The sequence below is a fragment of the Triturus cristatus genome, chromosome 2_1 (genome assembly GCF_964204655.1).
Source record: "Triturus cristatus chromosome 2_1, aTriCri1.1, whole genome shotgun sequence".
NCBI classification, from domain to species: Eukaryota; Metazoa; Chordata; class Amphibia; order Caudata; family Salamandridae; genus Triturus; species Triturus cristatus.
In genome coordinates, this window is record NC_140581.1 from 168,623,829 (window position 1) to 168,645,111 (window position 21,283).

General features: G+C 42.6%; 1 protein-coding gene across 2 annotated transcripts in view; it reads left to right on the forward strand.

Moving 5' to 3' along the window:
* The first annotated feature begins 3,298 nt into the window (after positions 1-3,298).
* Positions 3,299-21,283, forward strand: part of LOC146863900 (urea transporter 2-like) — a 176,208-nt gene continuing 158,223 nt past the window's right edge. Inside the window, exons 1-2 of one of the 2 annotated variants that reach the window (XM_085629122.1) lie at positions 3,299-3,422; positions 12,251-12,380. In XM_085629122.1, the coding sequence (XP_085485248.1) occupies positions 12,372-12,380 (9 nt within the window). In that variant the 5' untranslated portion in view covers positions 3,299-3,422; positions 12,251-12,371. The remainder of the gene's footprint in view (positions 3,423-12,250; positions 12,381-21,283) is intronic. The other variant, XM_085629131.1, reaches the window with a different exon arrangement.

Consider the following 21,283-nt stretch of genomic DNA (forward strand, 5'->3'; position numbering starts at 1 on the left):
GTTGGGGTGGGGGTACGCTCCATACGTACGCGGGTGAGGGTAGGGGTCGTACTTACACTGTTGGGGTGGGGGGTACGCTCCATACGTATGCGGGTGAGGGTACGGGTCGTACTTACACTGTTGGGGTGGGGGGTACGCGCCATACATATGCGGGTGAGGGTACGGGTCGTATATACACGGTTGGGGTGGGGGTACGCTCCATGCGTACGCGGGTGAGGGTACGAGTCGGACTTACACTGTTGGGGTGGGGGGTACGCTCCATGCATACGGGGGTGTTGGTACGGTCCGTACATATCCGTACCCACGCTATGGAATGCTTGTGCGGGCCGTACCCAGGCCTTTGCCATGTGGGTACAGCTGTCCCGCCATTGTTGGGGTGATGTAGGTGTGGGCGGGGTACGACTCGTACCCACGCTCTTAAGGCGTGGGTACGGGACGTACCTGTATTGTTGTGTTGCCGGTTCGCGTCGTCAAGCACTTCCGTTATGGCGGACGCTGGCTTTGCTGGACACGCCCCCCCCCCCTCGTAGTGACCAGGGCCTGGGGGTCAGGTATGTCCAGGGCATGTGTGCTGTGTGACTTTGGTGGGGGTTTTGTGGCCTGTCCCTGGTCCTGCCCCCCCCCCTTTGTTGTTCTGACCTTCTGCGGCGTCTGCGTCGTAACCTGTAGAGGAGGTCGACTGCTATGAGGGCCGGGATGACACGTAGGTTCAGGTCCATGTCTGTCCGTCGCGTGCAGGTACTCCTTGTTCGCGTCGTCCTGATTTCCCGGCAGTTTTTGGCTGCCGGAAAATATTGTCCATGCGGGATGACGTCGGTGCAAATCGTAATGCCTGGTTCGTGAATGGCAGGCTGCGTGCGTCCCGACGTCACGTCGGCGCTTTCCCGGATCACATTTGTATGTTTATTTTCGTCGGTCGGGGTTTTGTACGATTCGTACGGAAATGGTATTTCCGTGCGAATCGTACTTCCATGTTTGTATATTTTGACGACCGGGTACGCGTCGGACGGAGAATATGCTCCATCCGACGGTTCGTACCCGGTTTTTACAGGATCGTGATCGGCACCCAGGTGTCTGATAAAATGTACACGTTCCTGGCAAGCAATGACCTGACACATTTCAAAGTTGTTTTATATTCTCCATCTTCTAATGGATTAGTCGAGAAGGCAAACAGACTAGAGAAGGAAGGTATTCAAGCAGCTCTCTCATCTTGCCAGGATGTTCAGGATTTTGTTGACACCAAAGTGTGGTCATATAACATTTCACCTCATAGTACTACAGGTGTGTCACCTTTTTCTCTCTTAAGAGGAAGAAAAGTACATAAAGATGCGTGCCCTGAATGGCTTCTGAACAAACAGTGTGTGGAAAAAGCAGGTAATGAAAGTAATGGTCTTATGGCTCATGTTAAACAAAAGCAGAAGACCATGACGTTTCGGCATGATAATGGGAAAAGTTTTAAAAATACAGATTTGAATATAAATGACTGGGTCCTCATTAAAAACCCCAGGAAGGTCGCTTAAGAACTTTCGACGTTTTCCTCACCAGTTGAAGTAACAAATATAAGCAAAGGCTCCGCCATTCTTTGTGATAGGGGTTGGTGGAACAAGAAGTCGTTGGTTCGCCTCTCAGATACTCAAGATTGCTCTTTGGTGAAACTCAACAAAGGAGAGATTGATACATGTGACTGTTCCAGTTGGTTGCAGGATACAACCTCAGTTGTTTCTCAGCCCTTGAGTAGAAATAGCAATATAGTGATTACAGATTCTCAGTGCGACACTTCTCCTAGGCAACTTGATTTGTTTCCTGTTGTTGAGGGATCCGGTCAAAAGGCTTATACATCTCCTAGAAGTGTTTATTCAAATAATGATGGTGTAGGCAGTCGCCTGAGAAGAATGCCTTCCAAGTTTAATGATTATGTCCTAGGTTAAGAAAAATGTTTTAACCAGTTGGTCATTTTATGTTTATGCTTTGTGTGTCCTCATTTTGTTATTCGTGTTTTCCACTTTGTAAAGGAGGGAAAAGTTGTGGTATGGGGCATCTCGTGCCATCCCGGCATCCTTCCACAAGCCCTCTGCATTGTTCAATTGTCGTTCCACGACTGATGCTGCAACGATGGGTGCGGGAACTCTGGAAATGTTAATTGACTTTCCAGAGGTATGACAAAATATACCCCGGCACTCTAAATATTTAAATTCCAAATAAGTGACCGTGAAAAGTTATTAATAAATGGACAATGTTTCAGTGTATCACAGGAAAACCACAGAGATGTGTTCATACAAAATTGCTTCCAATTAATTTGTACAAGTGTTTTGAAAACCAATTATGATGACAATTTCTGATAGGACTGTAAGTACCACAGTATCTAAAACAAATACAGAAAGAAAGATATTCTTTCAAATGAAATGACACAGATCAGTCCTTATCAGCATTCACGAGAACAGACAACACGTGTTTCTTCACATCCAGTGACTTTCTCAAGGCTCTCAAAGTAAGTTCAATAGTCGGGTTGTTAGCCGACCATCTTTCATCAATATATATAGAAAATGCGTATGGCTTTTCATGATCCAAGTATGTTGCCCATAAAGATTCGCTCGTGGTTCAAGCAGAATCCAAAATGTCATTACATTTGAAATAATGTCTTTCTATCTGTATTTATTTTAGATACTGTGGTATCAAAACACTTGTAAAAATTAAATGGAAGCAATTTTGTATGAACATATCTCTGTTATATCCTGTGATACACTGGAACATTGTACATTTGAAAATAACTTAACAAGGTCACTTATTTGGAATTTAAATATTTAGAGTGCCGGGGTATATTTTGTCATATTTTATCTCACATTGACTCTTGTTGGTCTCTGTGTGTCTTTGCACCCAAGGTAGTAGGGTACATTCTGCCCTTAGTGGCACCGCTAGATTTTTTCCTGTTGCTGGTTATATTTGGAGAGTTTTTATGTACTTGGTAGCCCAGTCAATACCTATAATCATTGATGTGCGACACCAGTATACACTACTACCGTCTTCTGTGTTGTCAGCTTCCAGAGGTCTTCGCAGGCATTGGGAGCCTCGGTCGTGGGTGTCTGGTTATTCCTCAATAAAACTTCTCTTTAAGCTTACATGAGTTTCTGAGGACTCATTCTTCAACAGGCCGCAGCACAGTAGCGGCTCCTGAGGCTGCTGGAAAAACATGATAACTCCGAGAAAAGTGGCAGATAGTCAAGGACAGGGGGTGGGCAACGGCAACTCATGGGCACCTTCTTCTGAGCCCAGGCTCGGTGGCGGGCGGGGTGGGGCCGCAGGACTCACACAGGGTTACCGCCTGGCCATAAAGCTATTACAGAGCTACGCTGTTTACCGCTAGCACTGTTGCTGCTCCAGTGCAAGTAACCACTAGTTGACAGGAGTCGTATTGAGCCCCAATGGTAAGATCTAAACTCTTATTACAAACTGGCTATTTCTACCTATTTTGTTTTTTTTAATAAATTTAAGATAAGTCAAATAGATTTCTTGCTTTGTATTAAATGTACGCTATCGTATCATGAACTTAAAAATGTATTGTAAATTGTGCCCATAGATATATATATATATTTATATGTATATATGTTTGTGTGTATATGTATGTACGTGTGTGTGTGTGTGTGTGTGTGTATATATATATATATATATATATATATATATATATATGCACACTCATTATTCTAGCTTTTTTGTGTTTAGAGATGAAGCCGCCCCAATCCACAAAGCCTCATGCATTTTTTTCAGCAGAATGATTGTCCTGCGTGTCTGCTTGTTTAGTCCACGTCCATCACCCGCCGCCCCGTGTTTCTCTGGTGGGGGTAGACCCCACTTCTTAGGTTTTCTGTATGTGACGTTTGCAGTAACGGGAGGCAGGTGCCACTTTTCACTGTTTACAGTGATGTGGGAAACGGGTCTGCTGTGCAGCCTGGCAGGGGAGGTGTCTGACGACATAAAGCTGGCAGTTCGAGAACGGAGCGCGGTGTCCCAGAAAGATAAACGCAGCTTGTTTATCAACATAAAGCGAGTCTCGTGTGTTTTGCTCAGAAGGCGCCCATAAGCTGGAAAGGCTCCACGTGTCCCCTATCCCTCGCGCAGCTCCCCGAGGCGGAACGCTGTAATGGACATGTAATGTCACACAGCAGCAGGCGCATTAATCATGGAGTTATGTGGCCCGTCGTAGAAACACGCTGCTTTTTTGAAGTATTCGGCGCAGTCTGGACAGGAGCTCTGGGCTGCTCCAGCACGCGGCTAAGCCCCAGTGTTGTACAGCATCCTGTGGGCAAGGGACGTCTGTCTGTGACGTGCTGTGAATAAAACGGGCTCACTTGGAACGAACTGACCCTCTAGAAACGGAGTGCTCGACATTAAATCGCCTAACAAAGTTTTGCAAGAGCCGGGGGGGAAAGCGGGCTTCCTTGTTTTGGAGGGGACCCTTCATCCCCCTTCCCCCCCCCCCCCCCCCAAGCCATGCCTTCCAGAATGCGTGCGATGGCATGGACTAAGACATAGGTAAACTCTAGGGAAAGCCACTCTGCTTTCCCAATCAGGGCACCTGCAGCTTGAGGGGGTAACCCTTCAGTAGGACCCCATTGAGCCCAAAACCAATTAATACCTGTGCTACCTGAGAGATGGCGGGACCCCTCATCACATTTCCCGGGGCTGTTCCCCTTTCACTTTGTGTGATGCCCCCAGCAAGAGTCCAACTGCAAGCGGTCAATTTACCAGCAGGCAAGAATTTATTTTTCATAAATAATTTCTCATGTGTGTTTCATTGTGAATGGCAGGGCATCTTTGGTGATGTTGGGTGGCAAGGACGTCTTGTCAACACAACAAGGAGGATCGGGGGAGATGTTAGACCTGCAGGTGTTCCCTCCAATTATTATCACTAGCACACAGCAAACACCTGGATCTTAAAGAGGTAAAGAGAGAGAGTAGCCGACCTGGATGGGGATGTTCCTTTTTAAGGACAAATTCCTCTTCCACCAGAGGTGGTCTGCTTCATCATTGTGGAAACTCCCCACCCTGTGACAGCTGATCATGGTGTGGGCTACAACTCCCTCACTTAGGAGTTCTTTGTTATCAGAGAGTTTGTAGAAACCCTGTGATGAACTTAGGGGGTGGCGAGGTATGCAGAGTGTGAAGAAAGTGAAGGGGTGATTAAAACTAACTCCAGCACAAGCGTACCACTTTATTCATGCATGCCTGGGTCGGGGGTAAAGAAAATACATTCAAGAGGTGTGTCACTGGAATAGGTCGACATGTTTCTGCCTTTTTACTCTATCAGAAGTGGTGTATTGGCCTTCGTAAGGACCTGGGAGAATTGCTTCTGCTCTACAAATGTACGTATAGAAGGGAAATACAAAACTACTCAGTGTTCTGTTGTAAGGTGCAAAGCGGGTCTACTGTCACTTCACCTGTGGAGGAATACATAAACAGTTAGGTTACGGTTTATGACAAAACGTGTAATCTGATGGGTCATGCCACCAAGTACCCACATTTGTGGTGCGTAATAAACACCTCAATGTGTGCAAATTTGAAAGACATTGTGATCCTACAAGATTCACTTGGAACAAGGTGAATATTTAACACCATGATATGTACATAATATGGTTAAGCAGGGCATTCATACATGGTACAACAATTGTGGCCACAATCGTCTGGTGTTTTGCTTAAGCTCGAGGGACCCTGGTGTGGCGCTCAGGGCACGCTCTGTCCGATAGTCAAAATACAGGGGAGAGTGGATGGTCAGGCTGTTGGGTACGAAAACACTCAAAAGGTACTGTTGAGAAAGAGGAAGTAAGAGAACAAATGTGTCCCTGTTGGGGGCAGAGAATGTTAGCCCCAGTAAGATTCTGGTCATCGTAGTAATAGCCAAAGATATGATGGAAAGCCTATGTATGTGGTATGTGATTATGTGCGCAAAAGGCATGGAGCTGGTGTGCGAAAGTGTAACCTGTCAAGGCATTCAGAGTAAATGATCTACTTCTTTTAAGTCTCGAGAACCTGTCGAACTTCTTTTAAAGGGCTCAAGAACCAGTCTAAGAAACTGAGATCTGCTGAATAATACACGCAAACTTTTGGGTGTCAGTAACTTGGCTTGGGATACTACAAAAAAGTTCTATTAAAAAAATAGAACCAGGCCACCTCCTTCCTCTGTGTGCTTTGATATGTGCCCCTCCTTACACACCTGTTTGTTCATGCTTGGCTCTCAACACCCACTCACATGCTGCTTGTCCACCCTCCCTATAGCTGCACCCCTGAGAGTGCACATGTCATTTGCATGTTGGGTGGGGGTAGATGGACGGCACGAGTGGCCCACGGTGTCGTTAAAATAGATTAACGTCCCAACATTGTTCCCTATGGCTAAGTGGACAGCTGCTGCCTTGGCTCCGGCCATTCATTCCTTCTCGCTTTCTGACCAATCTATAGGATTTTACTTGGCCTGGAAACTTTGACCAAGGCACAACATGAACATTGTTTTGAAATTTTTTATTTAGAATAATCCAGTCCCCATGTTTGGCTCCCTTACTTACGTGTGACATTTCATCACATCTCGTTTAGAAGTAGTGACCATGCAGGACGGGCCCAAATACCCCAGCTAGCCCCAACACCAAAATGGGTTTATTTTCATGATCGACAGTTTACGTCTCCATATTGCTTTTTAGGACCTATTGGTGGTGTACCCTTTTTATTGGGAAACGTGGAATGGTAGAATATTTGTTATGATATACTGAGTCGCTCCCTATTTCTGGCTTCTAAATATAAGATAGCATGCAACGAAACACATTTTTGCAAAATAACCTTCAGAATCATATGGTATTATGAGTAGCCCTAAACTCAGAGTTGTACAGATAACCACTTTTCCTACACTCAGTTTCTTGGACAGACTTCAAGAATGCATGTTTCTATCATACTCATTTTTCATTCATTAGATTTTACCAAATGAATTGTTCCACGGTCAGAACATAATGAAAAATCATCATAAGCTCTTGTTGGCTCTAGATATCGCACATTTTTGGACAACCATCAAACATTATATATATCCTTGTGACCAGAAGGCTATGACTGACATACCGGTACATTTAATTTGTAAATCAGCCATGGGGGCAAAGAAAGTATGGATGACAACATCACCACATATTTCTATATTTTATTGTATATTGTTTTTGCTCTTTTTGATTTCAACAATTAGTTTCTTTGAGAAAACCATGAGGCATCTACATAAATGACCTGTTGCTAAATTCTGAAATGTGTGTACTTTTTAGAAACATATAGGTTTCAGCCACAAACTGCAATTTGGTAGAAACCACAAAAAATAGTAGAAATCAGCTCCTACTTAGAAAAAAGCAAGATCTGTGCTAAAGATTTTTTTGCCATTCATCCCTTAACTCTGCCATCCATTCATCTACCCTGCAATTCATGAATCCACTCTTCCATTTATCCATCCACTGTCACCTCTCCATTCACTCACTTACTCTGCCATCCATCTAGCCACTCTGCCAGCCCATATCCATCCTTCATCCTTCCAATCTGCCATCCATCCTTCCTTCCATTCATCAACTCTTCTATCCATCCTCTCTGCCATCTATCCACACATCCACTCTGCCATTTACCCACCCATTCTACACTCCTTCCACCTGTCCACTCTACCATCCATCCATCCATTCATCCACTCTGCCATCTATTCACTCAGCTATCCATTAGTTCACTTGCCATTTATTCATCTACTCTTCAATCCATCCATTTACTCTGCCATCCACTCATCATCCATTCATCCACCCATCTATCCACTCTGCCACTCATCCATTCTGCATTCCACCCATCCACGCTACCATTCATCCATCCACACTAGCATGTATCCATCCATTCATCCACTCTGCCATCCTTCCATTCACTTTGCCATCCTTCCATTCACTTTGCCATCCTGCCATTCATCCACTCTGTCAAGTTGGAAGTTTTTGTCCACTCTGTCAACCAGTCATCCATTCTGTCATCCATCTACGCTGCAATCCATCCACTCATTCACCCCGCCACCCAGCCACCCATCCACTCACTCTGCAATTCATTCTTCAATCCATCCACTCTGCCATGCATCCACTCTGCCATGCATCAATCTACCATTCGTCAACCCTGCCATCCATCCACCTGTTCACCCACCTACACATTCACTCATCCATCCATCAGTTGACTCTGTCATCCTCTCACATGTCCATGGACTCATCCATCCACCCATCCCTTTACTTTCCCATCCTTCAACCTTTTCATCCACCTATCATTCACTCTTCCTTTCATTCACTCATTCAACCACCCACTCATTCATCCATACTTTTCTTTTCATCCTTCCTTCCAATATTCCTTTCCCTGTTCTATTTACCCATCTTTTGTTTTTCCTTGCTTCTGCTGATCTTCTATTGATGCTATATTCCAGCTTCAATGATGAACTTCTCTCTGCCGAGTTGCAGACAAAAGAGGCCCATGAAGATCCCAACCCCCGCTGTAGCAGCTAAAGCGGAGACTCCACGACGTCCATGGCTGGACGTGGTGGGATTTAACACCTGCATCTAACGTTGGTGGGCGTGCAACGTGGCCAAGCATAACCTCGAGCTGATGGTGTATTTTACAGTACAAGTCACAATTAATGTTAAGAAAACAGTGGTTCTTAAGGATAACTTGTTAATAGCCCTAAATTTCTGATTCTCCCCTGTATTTTGGTAGGTCTACCTGCACAAAGAAAATTGAGTACATTACTTTTCTACACAATTTCCCAAAAATGTACTAAAGCATTAGTATTGCAGTTGTTTAAAAATATAGGGGCCCGATTCACAGAACTAACTTAAGACAAAATCCTAAACTTACTACCATTTTGGCATTCACAGAAGGCACTTACTCATTTTGGTATTCACAGAAGGCACTTACTCATTTCAGTATTCACAGAAGTTAGGAGTCCTAACTTTAGGACTCCTAAATGCCTTCTGTGAATACCAAAAGTCTTAAAGTTAGGATTTTTCTCAGTTTAGGAGTAGTAAAGTTAGGACTCCTAACTTTAGGATTCCTAAATGCCTTCTGTGAATACCGAAAGTCTTAAAGTTAGGATTTTTCTCAGTTTTGGAGTAGTAAAGTTAGGACTCCTAACTTCAGGACTCCTAAATGCCTTCAGTAAATACCAAAAGTCTTAAAGTTAGTGTTAGACCTGGCACCTTGGCGTGAGTTTCCCTTCCACTTTTTGCTGATGTGCCTCATTGTGTTTTGTTGGTGTTAGCTGCTCAGAGCACTGTGCCACTGCTGATCAGTGCCACAGTGCAAGTGCTCCCTTTGAAAAGTGTATACATTGATTGGTGTCCATGATTGGTTCATTTGGTTTACTGTCAGCCCCTAGTAAAGTGCACCAGGAGTACCAGGGCTTGTAAATACAAATGCTGCTGGTGGGCCTGCAGCACTGGTTGTGCCACCTACAGAAGCGGCCTAGTAAAATGTGTCTAGGGTCTGCCACTGCAGAACCTGCGCGCGGTCTGGTACCGTCGCGCTGACTGCGCAAGTGCCCCCACTTGCCAGTCCCTAAACCTTCCCTTAACTACATATTAGTCACCCCTCTGGTAGGCCCAAGGGCAGGGTGCATTGTAGGGATAAGGTAGGACATGCCCTGATGTGTGTGGCATGTCCTAATAGTGAATTGCAGCCATTTTCGTTTTTCACTATTGAAGGCTACCTGCTCTCCATAGGCCAGAATGGGCTGCTGGAATTACTACACGCTGTAATCCCAGTGGACTCATAAAGCATGGTAGAAAGTCATGTTTAGTACGCCTGAACTCAGAATAATAAAATACTTCTTTTAGTAAAGTTTATTTTAATATCCTGCGTTTGTAAATACTACTTTTAGAAAGTTAGCATATACTGACCTGGCCATTTCAGCCCGCCTCTGCTGTGTGTGTGTGTTCTGCCTAGCAACAGTAAGGAGCAGGGCTGGGAAATTCCAAGAGACAGGCTGGCTGCCAGTTGGTGGGTAGAGAGATTACACCAGGATGGGTGGGAGGAGTACACCTTGACTCTTGAATAGACCTGTGCTCTGCCAGCACAAAGCCGGCTCCGCCCCCCGTGGAGCGGCTGATGTCTCTGCCCTGCTGCTGAAAGGAAAGAGCAGAGTCACCACAACAAAGTGCTCCAAAACTGGACTGAGCCAGGCCCAGGCCCCCTGGCGCTAACAAACAAAAGAATTGCACTATAAAAGTAGGAGCCTGGCTCCTAAGAAATCAGATCCTGTTTGCGCCAAGAAGAAACTCTGCCCGAAGAGAAGGACCTGGAGAAGCTGAAGGAGGAATACTGTCTCTGACCTGTGAGACTGGCCTGCAGTGGGTGCCTTGCTGCAAGAAGGAGAGGAAAAGACTTAAGGAAAAGACTTTTGCATCAACTTGTGCTTTAAACAATCTCCAAGGGCTTGCTGGTGAACTTGCCCCCTGATCTGCGCCCCAGGAACAGTGGGCGCTACCTTCCTGAAGAAGAGGAGAAGTGCCAAGGAGTGATTCTGCAAGCTGACTCCCAGAGAACCTGTGCATCCCCTGATCTCGCTGAGCACCGCGACTTCTGCTGCTGGAGTGGCTGTGAGCAACGTAAAGGCTTGTCAGCCTGAGCAAAGTAAACTGCTGCCCCCTCGAGCCGTAGCTCGCAAAGTAAGGTGGAGATCTTTGTGCCTGAGCGCCGAGCCCCTGTGACCCCCGCCGGGTTGTAGAGGCTGCTGCCGAAGACTCAAGTGCCCTGGTTCACGTCCCCGGCCGCACGGCGCTGTGATCTCACTCCGAGGCTGCCCTCCTGCTTTTGCCCCCCCTTCGTGGCAACCTGCATCCTGCCCGAGCGCCCCATGAAGCACCGCCGTCCCCTGGACACTTGGGACGCCAGCGCGACGTGGGATACCCCTGGACTGGACCGCGAGGCCGCCACGAACCTTCCCCGTGAAGCTGCAAGGTACGGTGCCGATCGCGGTGAAAGTACGATCCGTGCTTTCCTTTAAACATATTATCTTCGAGTGTACGGTGTCTGAGCCGTACTTGCCATTGAATCCCCCCTGGGTTCGAACCGTACTGCCCTTTGTACACCCTGGGTTCGCACCGTACTGCTTCACTGTTTGCACCGCACTGCTTCACTGTTCGCACTGTACTGTCTTTACAATCTTCTGGGTTCGCACTGTACTGCCTTTAAACTACTCTGGGTTCGCACTGTACTTTGAAAGAACCCGTGTTCGCACCGTACCGGTGCTTCAATCCATGTACGGCGCGTCCCTGGCTGTCCGGACCGTACCGCATTGAAAAACATTGCCGGTGCTCACGCGAGAAGCGTGGGACTCGGCAAGCGTACTCCGGCTCACACGGGAAGTGTGAGAAACGGCAAGGTACTGTCAAAACCTTGCCCAGAGCATCCCAAAGGCGCTACGAAGTGCGCAGAAGACCTAAGAACCTGAATTTAACGAGAACTGTGCTATATTGAGATCTGTGGACTGCCCTCAAGCATTTAAAGAGTAACTGGATTGATCTTTACCAAGAGAACTGTATTTGTGCAACCTGCCTGAAAGAAAACCTTTTATATAAAGACTTCTATTTTTGATAAATACAGCCTTGTGTCTTTTGTGTGGTGGGGTGGTGATTATTGTGTGGGACAACTTGAACGCTTAACCTTATGCCCTCTGGAAATCTAGCCTGACTGCTCGCGCCACGTTACCTAGAGGGTGAGCAGGGGTTATTTTTAAAGAGGTGATCCTTTGCCCTGACTTAGAGGAAAGGGTCCCTGCTTGTCGCAAGTGCATACCTGCGCCAACCAGAGACCCCGGATTCTAACAGTTAGGATTTTTCTCAGTTTAGGAGTAGTAAAGTTCCTAAAGCCATGCAGAGCCGGGCAGACGTTTTTTCATGCTCCTACAGCTTTGCTATCACTCAGGATGTGAGCACCCTACAGGGTCATGGCACCAGACAAACGACACTACTTTTTCAAAGCTGGGATTCTTTCAATAGTAGTGGCCATTGCGCAAAAGCTGGTAAAAATATATATTTTAAAACGTCATATTTTTGTTCCAAACACCTGCTTCAATGAAAAGTCTCCCATTTTGCTGTCAAATACAGCTTTTCATTTCTGAAAAAATAAACCGAATTGCCAAGAAAAGTGTATTCTTATGAAAAACAAAGCTAAAAGCTTTTCACACTATATATATATATATGTATATATATGTGTATATATGTATATATTGCAGGTTACTCCATTGGAAAACAGAATACATCCACAAACGGACACGGACCCAGGTTCAGTGCAAAACGGTATTTATTCCTCTGTCTTCACCATTACGCATTTCGGCTCGTCCGAGCCTTGATCACATGACAATGGTGAGTTGAAAATGTGCAATATTTAAAGTGACAGTGCTTGATTACCCATAGTATCACGTGATTTCGTCTTCATGAACATAGACAAAATACATATAATTTTAAAATATGTTGACGTTTCACAAATAATCTAATATTGTCTAAATGTTTTAACTTAAATTCATTTGCATATGATAGTATTGTTAATCTCATTTAACTTATGTCTCTCTCAACAATGCCTGTAAAATATATTATACTGTCAAACTATCGAGTATGCAATCTTTTCAACAATTTTTCAAAATTTAGGGATCAATCCTCAATATTATTCTTTTTAATCATGAGTTCATGTAATTTGATTTTTTAAAAACATTAAACGTGTTACATAACCCTGAAGTGCTTAGTGCTATAAAGTGCATGGCAATTATGTGCAAAAAAGATCTTAGATGAGATTGATGTGCTGTAACATATATTTTATACATATTTTAAATGGTGGCTTAGAATGTCTTGGTCTCATTACATAAGGTAGAGGCTGCTGTCCTCCTGAGTTAAACCACATATTGATTAAAGATTCTATGACAAGCTATCAAGGTTATCAACACTTTCCATGTTTTGCCACAATTGGAAGAATCCTATACCATAGCAAGTTGACAATTCAATTTATTTCAAAGGGTAGGAATATTGGGCAAAATGATGCTGATGTGTATAATTACATGATAAGTTCACACAGGGGGAGTTTATTTTTATATTTTGTTGACTTGAGGTCAGCTTTTGATTGTGTCAACCACCAGAAGCTATGGAGTAATTTAGAAACCATGGGGGTCGATCCACCTATCCTAAATTTTTTAAAGCAGTCCAACCTAGACACCAGGGCCCGGGTACGTTATGGAAAAGGTGGCAAGCTCTGCCACAGCTTCCCTGTAAAGAAGGGGGTAAGGCAGGGGTGCGTGCTAGCACCCCTCCTGTGTGTTATATCTTAATGTTGAGTAGTCTGAATGTTACCTTAGCAACAGAACTTGTATTATTCTACTGTATCCATGGGAGTGTATTGTGGGCTTGCTTGGGGGAGAAGAGGGCTGGCAGTTGTGGGTAAAAGATGTGCCTGGGGGTTGTTCTTACTATACTTGAATAAATACCTTAATCATCAATTCGGTCTGCGTTGTCATAAAAGTGGCGACAGAGGATGGGATTAATTCAGAAGCAGACTAATTAAGAAGAAGTGTGAATCATCAACCCCCAGAAGAAGAAGAGAGAGCACTCTATGACCGGCATTGCGAGCCCTGCTGCTGAAATTTCACAGATATTTCGAGGACGTCTTATCGGTGAGAACCTTCTGACTGAGTGTGGATTCGTACATCGTGAAACTAGTGACTGTATTGCGCTGGTAAAGTGTGGAGTAGAAAGAAATTAGCTTCAACGAAGAGACTCTACAGTGCCCTACTGTAAACTATTAGGGAACGTAACCAACTGAATGGCGAGTTGTACACAAGTCATGCAGTGTCTGCGGCGCATTTTGGCATGAAACCTGGTACACTGTGAAGTCGGTCAAGAAGCGTGTATGGTTTTGGATTGAAGCGGTTGCGGTGGATTTTTGCGAAATACAGTATAAACATTGTTTTCGTTGATAAAGCGGCGGTAGCGCCAAGACGCAGTGTGATTGATGTTGCGCTTAGTGTAATCAGAAACTGCATCAATCAAACATCGGTAGTGTTGACTTTCAAAACAAATGTGTAAACAACACGCGTGCTTACTTTTAGAAGCAACAGTTGGCCGCGGTCTCGAAGAGCTACCATAGTTACACATCGCGTGCATCAGCGTAGTCGTTGTTCCTGATTCACGTAACCCATGCGCGCAATGCACCATGGGAACGACAACGCGTCATGACGCATGAGTCGTCAAAGACTTGGTGATATTAACACAGCGTTGCTATAGCGACCATCCTACGCCGTGCGAAGGGATTACAAGAGAGAGACGAAGAAGATAGATAATTACACGCGCGAAGAGGACAGAAGTAAAACAAAAGATACATTGGTGGAATATAGTCAAATCAAATTATAATTTATACATTTTCAACGGTCTATACTGCCACTTGAAGAAGGTACTAGTAGAAAACCACAGGAGACAACGGTGACTACGTCAGTTTTGTTAGTTTGTTGTTTTATAACCTATATTATAGTGAGTGACTTTCAGGAACTAAGAATAAATAGACTATTGAATTTTATTTAAAAAATAAAAAAAAATCTAAGATAACATACCTAAGTGTTCCAAATACACATAAAATATTGAAAATAATTTAGCCATAAAATCTACACAAGCAAAGATGGACATATCATCCATCATTGCTCCGCCTAAATTTTTACAAAACCCTGGTGAACCTACATTAGCTTGGGAAGATTGGATAGAATCTTTTGAAACTTACCTAGAAGCAATTGGTGGGGAGGACTTTCTAGCATCGCGGAAAGTGGCGATATTAAAACATAATTTAGGTATAGAAGGTAGAAAAGTTTTTAAAACATTACCTATTGGTGTAGTTTCAAGACAAATAGTCATTGATGTAAAAACCAATGATGATGAGAATAAAGAGGAAAGTGATGTAACAGAAATACAGTATGAGGAAACAAGTATTACTGATGAATATATCAGTGTAAAGAATGCACTAGAGGAACATTTTGGAAAAAAACGAGCATAGTAGTGGAGAGACACAAGTTTTTTTGTGTTAAGAACACTTGCATCCACATGTAAATTTAGAGATCTTCACGAAGAAATTATAAGGGACCAATTCATAAATAGAACTAGCAACATAAAAATTCAGGAGAGACTTTTAGATATGAATAACCCAACATTAAAGACAACTATAGAAACAGCCAGAAGAATAGAAAACACTTCCAAATATGTTAAAGAACTAAGTTCAGACAAGTCGGCCACGGCCACGGCCAAAGTGTGTGTAGTAGACAAGAAAAACCAACAACCAAGTGTTAAGAAAGAAAACAACAGTAGTAAAACACACATTGTTCAAAAATATAACAAAGTATGTTACAGATGTGGTAGCACAAGGCATACTGCTGACTCGGAAAAATGCTATGCAGTAAAAGAAAAATGTTACAAATGCAAAAAAGTTGGGCATCTAGCACGCATGTGTAAGGCAGGATCAGTATTTAACCCAAAATGGAAGCATCCTGTAAATGTTATAGACGAAAATGTTGAGAATGATAGTTCAGGAAACGAAGGTGAAGTAGAAATAATGGTTATATGTGACAATGTTATAAATGAAGTCTCTGAAAATTACAATCCGCCCAAATGTGATTTAGGAATTGGTGGCACCAAAATAACTGTGTGGGCGGATTCATGTTCTCCATACACTACTATAGATAAGAATGCATGGAAAAAAGTAGGAAGCCACAAATTGAGAATACCTGATGTAGAACCTGTGGGATACTGCGGAGTCAAGCTTCCATTGTTAGGATATTTTGAATGTACACTATCCCACAAAGGTAGGACAGCTAAAAGTAAAGTATATGTGGTAGAAAAAGGAAGAGCGTTGTTAGGATGGTGTGAACAAAGGAAATTGGGTATTACATTGAATCCCAATCACCCCCAACAAGTTTTAACCACTGAAGATGCGGAGACTAGCAGATGGTCTACCAAATTTCCAAAATTATTTAGTGAGAACTTAGGTTGTTTACAGAAATTTGAACACCGCATCATACTTAAGGCACATAATGAACCATGTGTACACAAAGTAAGAAGTGTACCCTTAACTTTGAGAGAAAAGTTAAAGTTAGAACTACAAAGATTATGTGAGGCCCAAGTGATAGAACCAATTGAATCATCGGAATGGCTTAGTCCAATAGTTTTGGCACAAAAACCGGACGGAAATTTGCGCATGTGCGTTGATTTGAGGGATTTAAACCGCAACATTCTTATTGATCGATATCCATTACCACAGATAAACGAAATGGTGTCCTCAGTAAACAATGCATCATATTTTTCCTTGATCGACTTATCTAATGCATATCATCAAATCAAATTAAATCCGTCTTCTAAACACCTCACATATTTTATTACACCTGAGGGAGCGTTCCAATTCATAAGAATGCCATTTGGCTTAGCATCTGCGTCAGCGGTTTTTCAGAGAGTAATATCAAGGATTTTAACAGGACTGCATAGAGTATTGGTGTTTCAGGATGATGTATTAGTTTGGGGTGCTGATCGGTCAGAACGTGATATGACATTGACTAAAACTCTAGAGAGGTTGCAACAAGCAGGTCTAACTGTAGGAATTAAAAAATGCAAATTTGGTGTGCAAGAAATTGAATATTTAGGGCATACTCTATCCAAAGATGGGGTCAAACCAAAAAAGAAATTGCTAGAGGCAATAACAAACGCGCCACCACCTCATGACAAAGAGCAATTGCGTTCATTTCTGGGTCTTGCAGAACTTTATTCCAAGTTTGTCCATCATTTTGCGGACAAAGTACATAGATTTAGAATTTTAATGAAGAAGGGAGAAAAATTCAATTGGACAGATGAATGTCAAAATTACTTCACTTTTATTAAAGAACAAATCGCTAAGTCATCCCATTTAAAACCATTCAATCCTTCACATCAAAGCATTATAGTGGTAGATGCAAGTGCTTATGGCCTAGGAGCAGCTCTAGTGCAAAAACATTTAGATCAAGAACGGGTAGTAGCATTCGCATCACGAACTTTGAAAGGAGCAGAAGCTACCAATTTGGTAATTGAGAAGGAAGCACTTGCATGTTGGTGGGGCGTAATGTATTTCAAAAATTACATATGGGGCACATGTTTTGAAATTAGATCTGACCACAAACCACTTATAGAGTTATTTACCACCAAAGGGGCTGCAAAGGCGACTCCGAGAATAGCTAAATGGTTGTATAGATTACAAGGATACGATTTTTCTCTACAAAATGTACCAGGGAAACGCAATGTTAATGCCGACTGTCTTTCACGATTACCATTGGAAGGTGATGACAATGATATAGACTCAAATGAGGATTGTGTTGTGGCAGAGGTGGTTGAATCATGTAAGGGAGCTATAAATAGTCACGAATGGAAGGTAGCTATAACCAACGACAACACTCTTAGAGACTTAATGAATGAATTAGCTAAACCATCCGTTCCTGATGCCACACTTAAGAAAAAATTTGGAGAGTTTTGGACAGTATGGACAGAACTATCTGTGGTGGAAGGGGTACTACGTAGAAATGGTAGATTGGTAGTTCCAGGAAGTTTACAAAATAGATTACTTAATTTATTGCACGAAGGCCATAGTGGCATGTCTGGGATGAAAAGGAAGGCTAGAGAAACATTTTGGTGGCCTGGTATGGACAAGAATATAGAAGAATATGTACGTGACTGCATGGAATGTATGTGTAGCGACAAAACTCACAGGGTTGAGGAGTCACCCATATCTTCAACACAATTTCCTAGCAGACCATGGGAAAAGGTTGGGATGGACATTTGTGGTCCATTTTCATCAAAGGGAATTGCTAACAAATTTGCATTAGTACTAATTGATTATCATTCTAAATGGCCAGAGGTAGCGTTTACAAGTGACATCAAAGCATGTAATATTATAGAATTTTGTGATCAAATCTTTCGCAGGGAAGGATGTCCGGACAAGTTACTCACGGACAATGGGCCGCAATTGATATCAAATGAATTCAATTCTTATCTTAACAATTTGGGCATCATACATCACACCACGGCGGTTTATAATCCGAGACAAAACGGTCTTGTAGAAAGATTTAACAGGGTATTAAAGGAGTGCATACAACTAGCTGAGGAAAGTGGTGGCGATTGCAAAGAGGCAGTAAAAGAAATGTTATGGAGCTATCGTACCACACCTCACTCAGTAACAAATGAATCACCATTCAAACTTCTGAAAGGTAGACAACCAGGAACTAAGGTTACTCCAGGGTGGATGTTCAAGGGGTTTTCAAAACCAGTGTGCACAAAGAGTTTAGAATGCAGGGTAAAGGAACAACAGAATAGGTATGTACAAAGACACAATGAGAAATTGAAAAGGAAGGTGCGTCATTTTAATATTGGGGACTGGGTGAGGACATATAGTGTGGGATCACAAAGGAGAGGATTATCAAAATGGTCTATACCAAAACAAATAACTAAGATTCGTGGGAACAGTGTGTGGTTAAATGATGGCAAGGTGTGGAATATCCGAAGTATTACTTTATGCAATAAATTGGAAGTAAGAACATGTTCACCAAAGAGTGGTGACAACAATGTCATCAAGGGACACGATGAAATGTGCAAGGATAAGCGTGTCCGGATGACTCCAAGATGGCTCAGTGATTATGTGACTTATTGAGTATTATTGTTATGTGTATTATAATGTAAATAGTGAGTATGTTTTTAGGTATCGTGGTTGATGTAGACTTAGTATTTGGTTAAAATTTATTATTGCATTGTAAATGAAGAGGATGTGTTATATCTTAATGTTGAGTAGTCTGAATGTTACCTTAGCAACAGAACTTGTATTATTCTACTGTATCCATGGGAGTGTATTGTGGGCTAGCTTGGGGGAGAAGAGGGCTGGCAGTTGTGGGTAAAAGATGTGCCTGGGGGTTGTTCTTACTATACTTGAATAAATACCTTAATCATCAATTCGGTCTGCGTTGTCATAAAACTGTGCACTCTTTATATTAACAGTCTGGGAGTAAATTTAAGTAGTGACTGTCAGGACTTACCATGTATAAACAGACGGCCAATAGGAGCATTGTTATATGCGGACGATGCTGTCCTATTGGCCTGTACCCCCTAGGCCTACAAAATGTGATCTCTAGCTTTTCTGCCTATATGTTAAATCTCGACCTACATGCAAATATAAACAAAACATTTACAATGAAATGCTGCAAGCCCAGCACTGAGTGCCGAGAATTCTTTATTTATAACAGGAAACTCGAATTTACAGCTCACTTTTCATACCTGGGCATTGTATTCGAAAGAAGGAGTCTCTGGGCTAAAGCTATAGAATCTAGAAAATTACTATTTTGTAAAACAACTGGTGCATTGATTAACTTTGCCAGGAAGTTAGGGAGGCGCCCAATCGCTGATCTATTAACAATCTACAAAGCCAAATGTACACCCATTGCCATGTATGGAGCAGGCATTTGGGGCTATGCTAATGTCGAGTGATTGCAGCTAGTTGGTTTTTAAGATACCTTCTGGCAGTCCCTAACAGTACAGCCGTATCCATATGCTACGTTGAGCTGGGTTTGCCCTATCTCTCAGATTTGATCAAATTGCAGCCTATTCTGCTGTGGCATAAGGCCTGGACCGGTATTTCTACTGGCCTGAACAGGGAATTGATTAACAATTGCCTGTCCCTTGATGGGGCAGACCGTATTTCCTGGTTGACCTACGTTAAAAACTTCTTAGAGGATCTAGGACACCCCGAGTATTTTTCCAACCCTGACAGTATGAATAATGTCACTAGAAATAATTTAAAATCATTATGCCTAGACCATCTGGAGTCTATCAATTTAGCTAGTAACATTGCAAAACCGTCAGTGAGAGCACACCAACTACTTTTGAGTCACCCAGGAATACAACTATACTTATTAAATACCATAGGAGCTTATGACAGGCTGTTATTGACCCGCTTACGCCTTGGTATCTTTCACATCAGGGTCACTTTCCCAAAGCCTAATGACTGGTCTCGCTCCTTATGTTTATGCAAATGTGATAACATCTCTGCACAGTCGACAATTCACGTTATGTTTTTTTGTAAATTTTACACAATGCCCAGGAAAAAATGGATTTGACCTATTTTAAAGAGGTATGTCCTGAGACAATGTCGATCCGCCTTCCTAAAGCTGCAATATTTGAACGATGGACCTGTGACTGATTATATCGCTAAATACTTGAAAGGGGTGGTTAGACACCGGATGACAATGGATGGTCCCCCTCTTTCCTAAATTGTCTGAGTCATATTTTTTTAATCGATTTTATTCAAATTATCTTGATGCAATGTACGTCTTTTTAACATGTACTGTGCTTTTATGGTTTAATACTTTTCTAAATCGAATAAAGCGTATTCTGATCTGATCACACAGATAAAAATAGCTGTTAAAACCATTAAATATCTGTTAATAAATATGTGAAATAAATATATAAATACATCCATACAAATTCCTAATTTTATTACCCTTGTATAAAAATTATCTAAAATTGCCATAGAATAAATAGATTCATAAAAATTGTATATCAAAAAACTAAAACTTTAAGATAGCTGTATATTATTCCCTTACTGTCCATAGATCTGTAATACATTGTTTTATGTTAAGCACGTGTGCAAATCCTCTGTGGCATTCAGTACCCCAGGATGTTTGGAATCTAGCTGTAATATATACCTAGGTTCCAGCTTTCTTAATTTGTTCTCTCTATCACCCCCTCTCCTACTGGGGGGACTGCGTCTATTACATAATACTTTAGGTGCAAGATGTTAGATTCAAGTTTTTCCCTAAAGTGACGCGCCACAGGATAAGTATTGTCCTGGTTTGTGATGGCTCTAAGATGTTGCAACACTTGCTTGTGTACCGGCAATTTTGTGCTGCCTATGTACTGCAGGCCACATGGACACAACAGCACATAGACAGCAAACTCCGTTTTGCATGTTAACAGTTTAGAAATTTTACAGACCTTATCACTGAACGGTGTATTATATGTACTTTTGTTGATGCCATGAGAACATGCTTTGCAGGTTTTGCATCTATAGAACCTTTTGTTCGATTGTATCCAGCTGCTGTTGTCTATGACGTCCGGGCTAGTTTTTACTAAAATGTCCCTCATAGATGGCTCTTTACTATAGGTAATGGACACCCTCTGCGGTAGCAGGGGTCCTATTACCGGGTCATTTCGTACCAGAGGCCAATTTTGCAGGATAA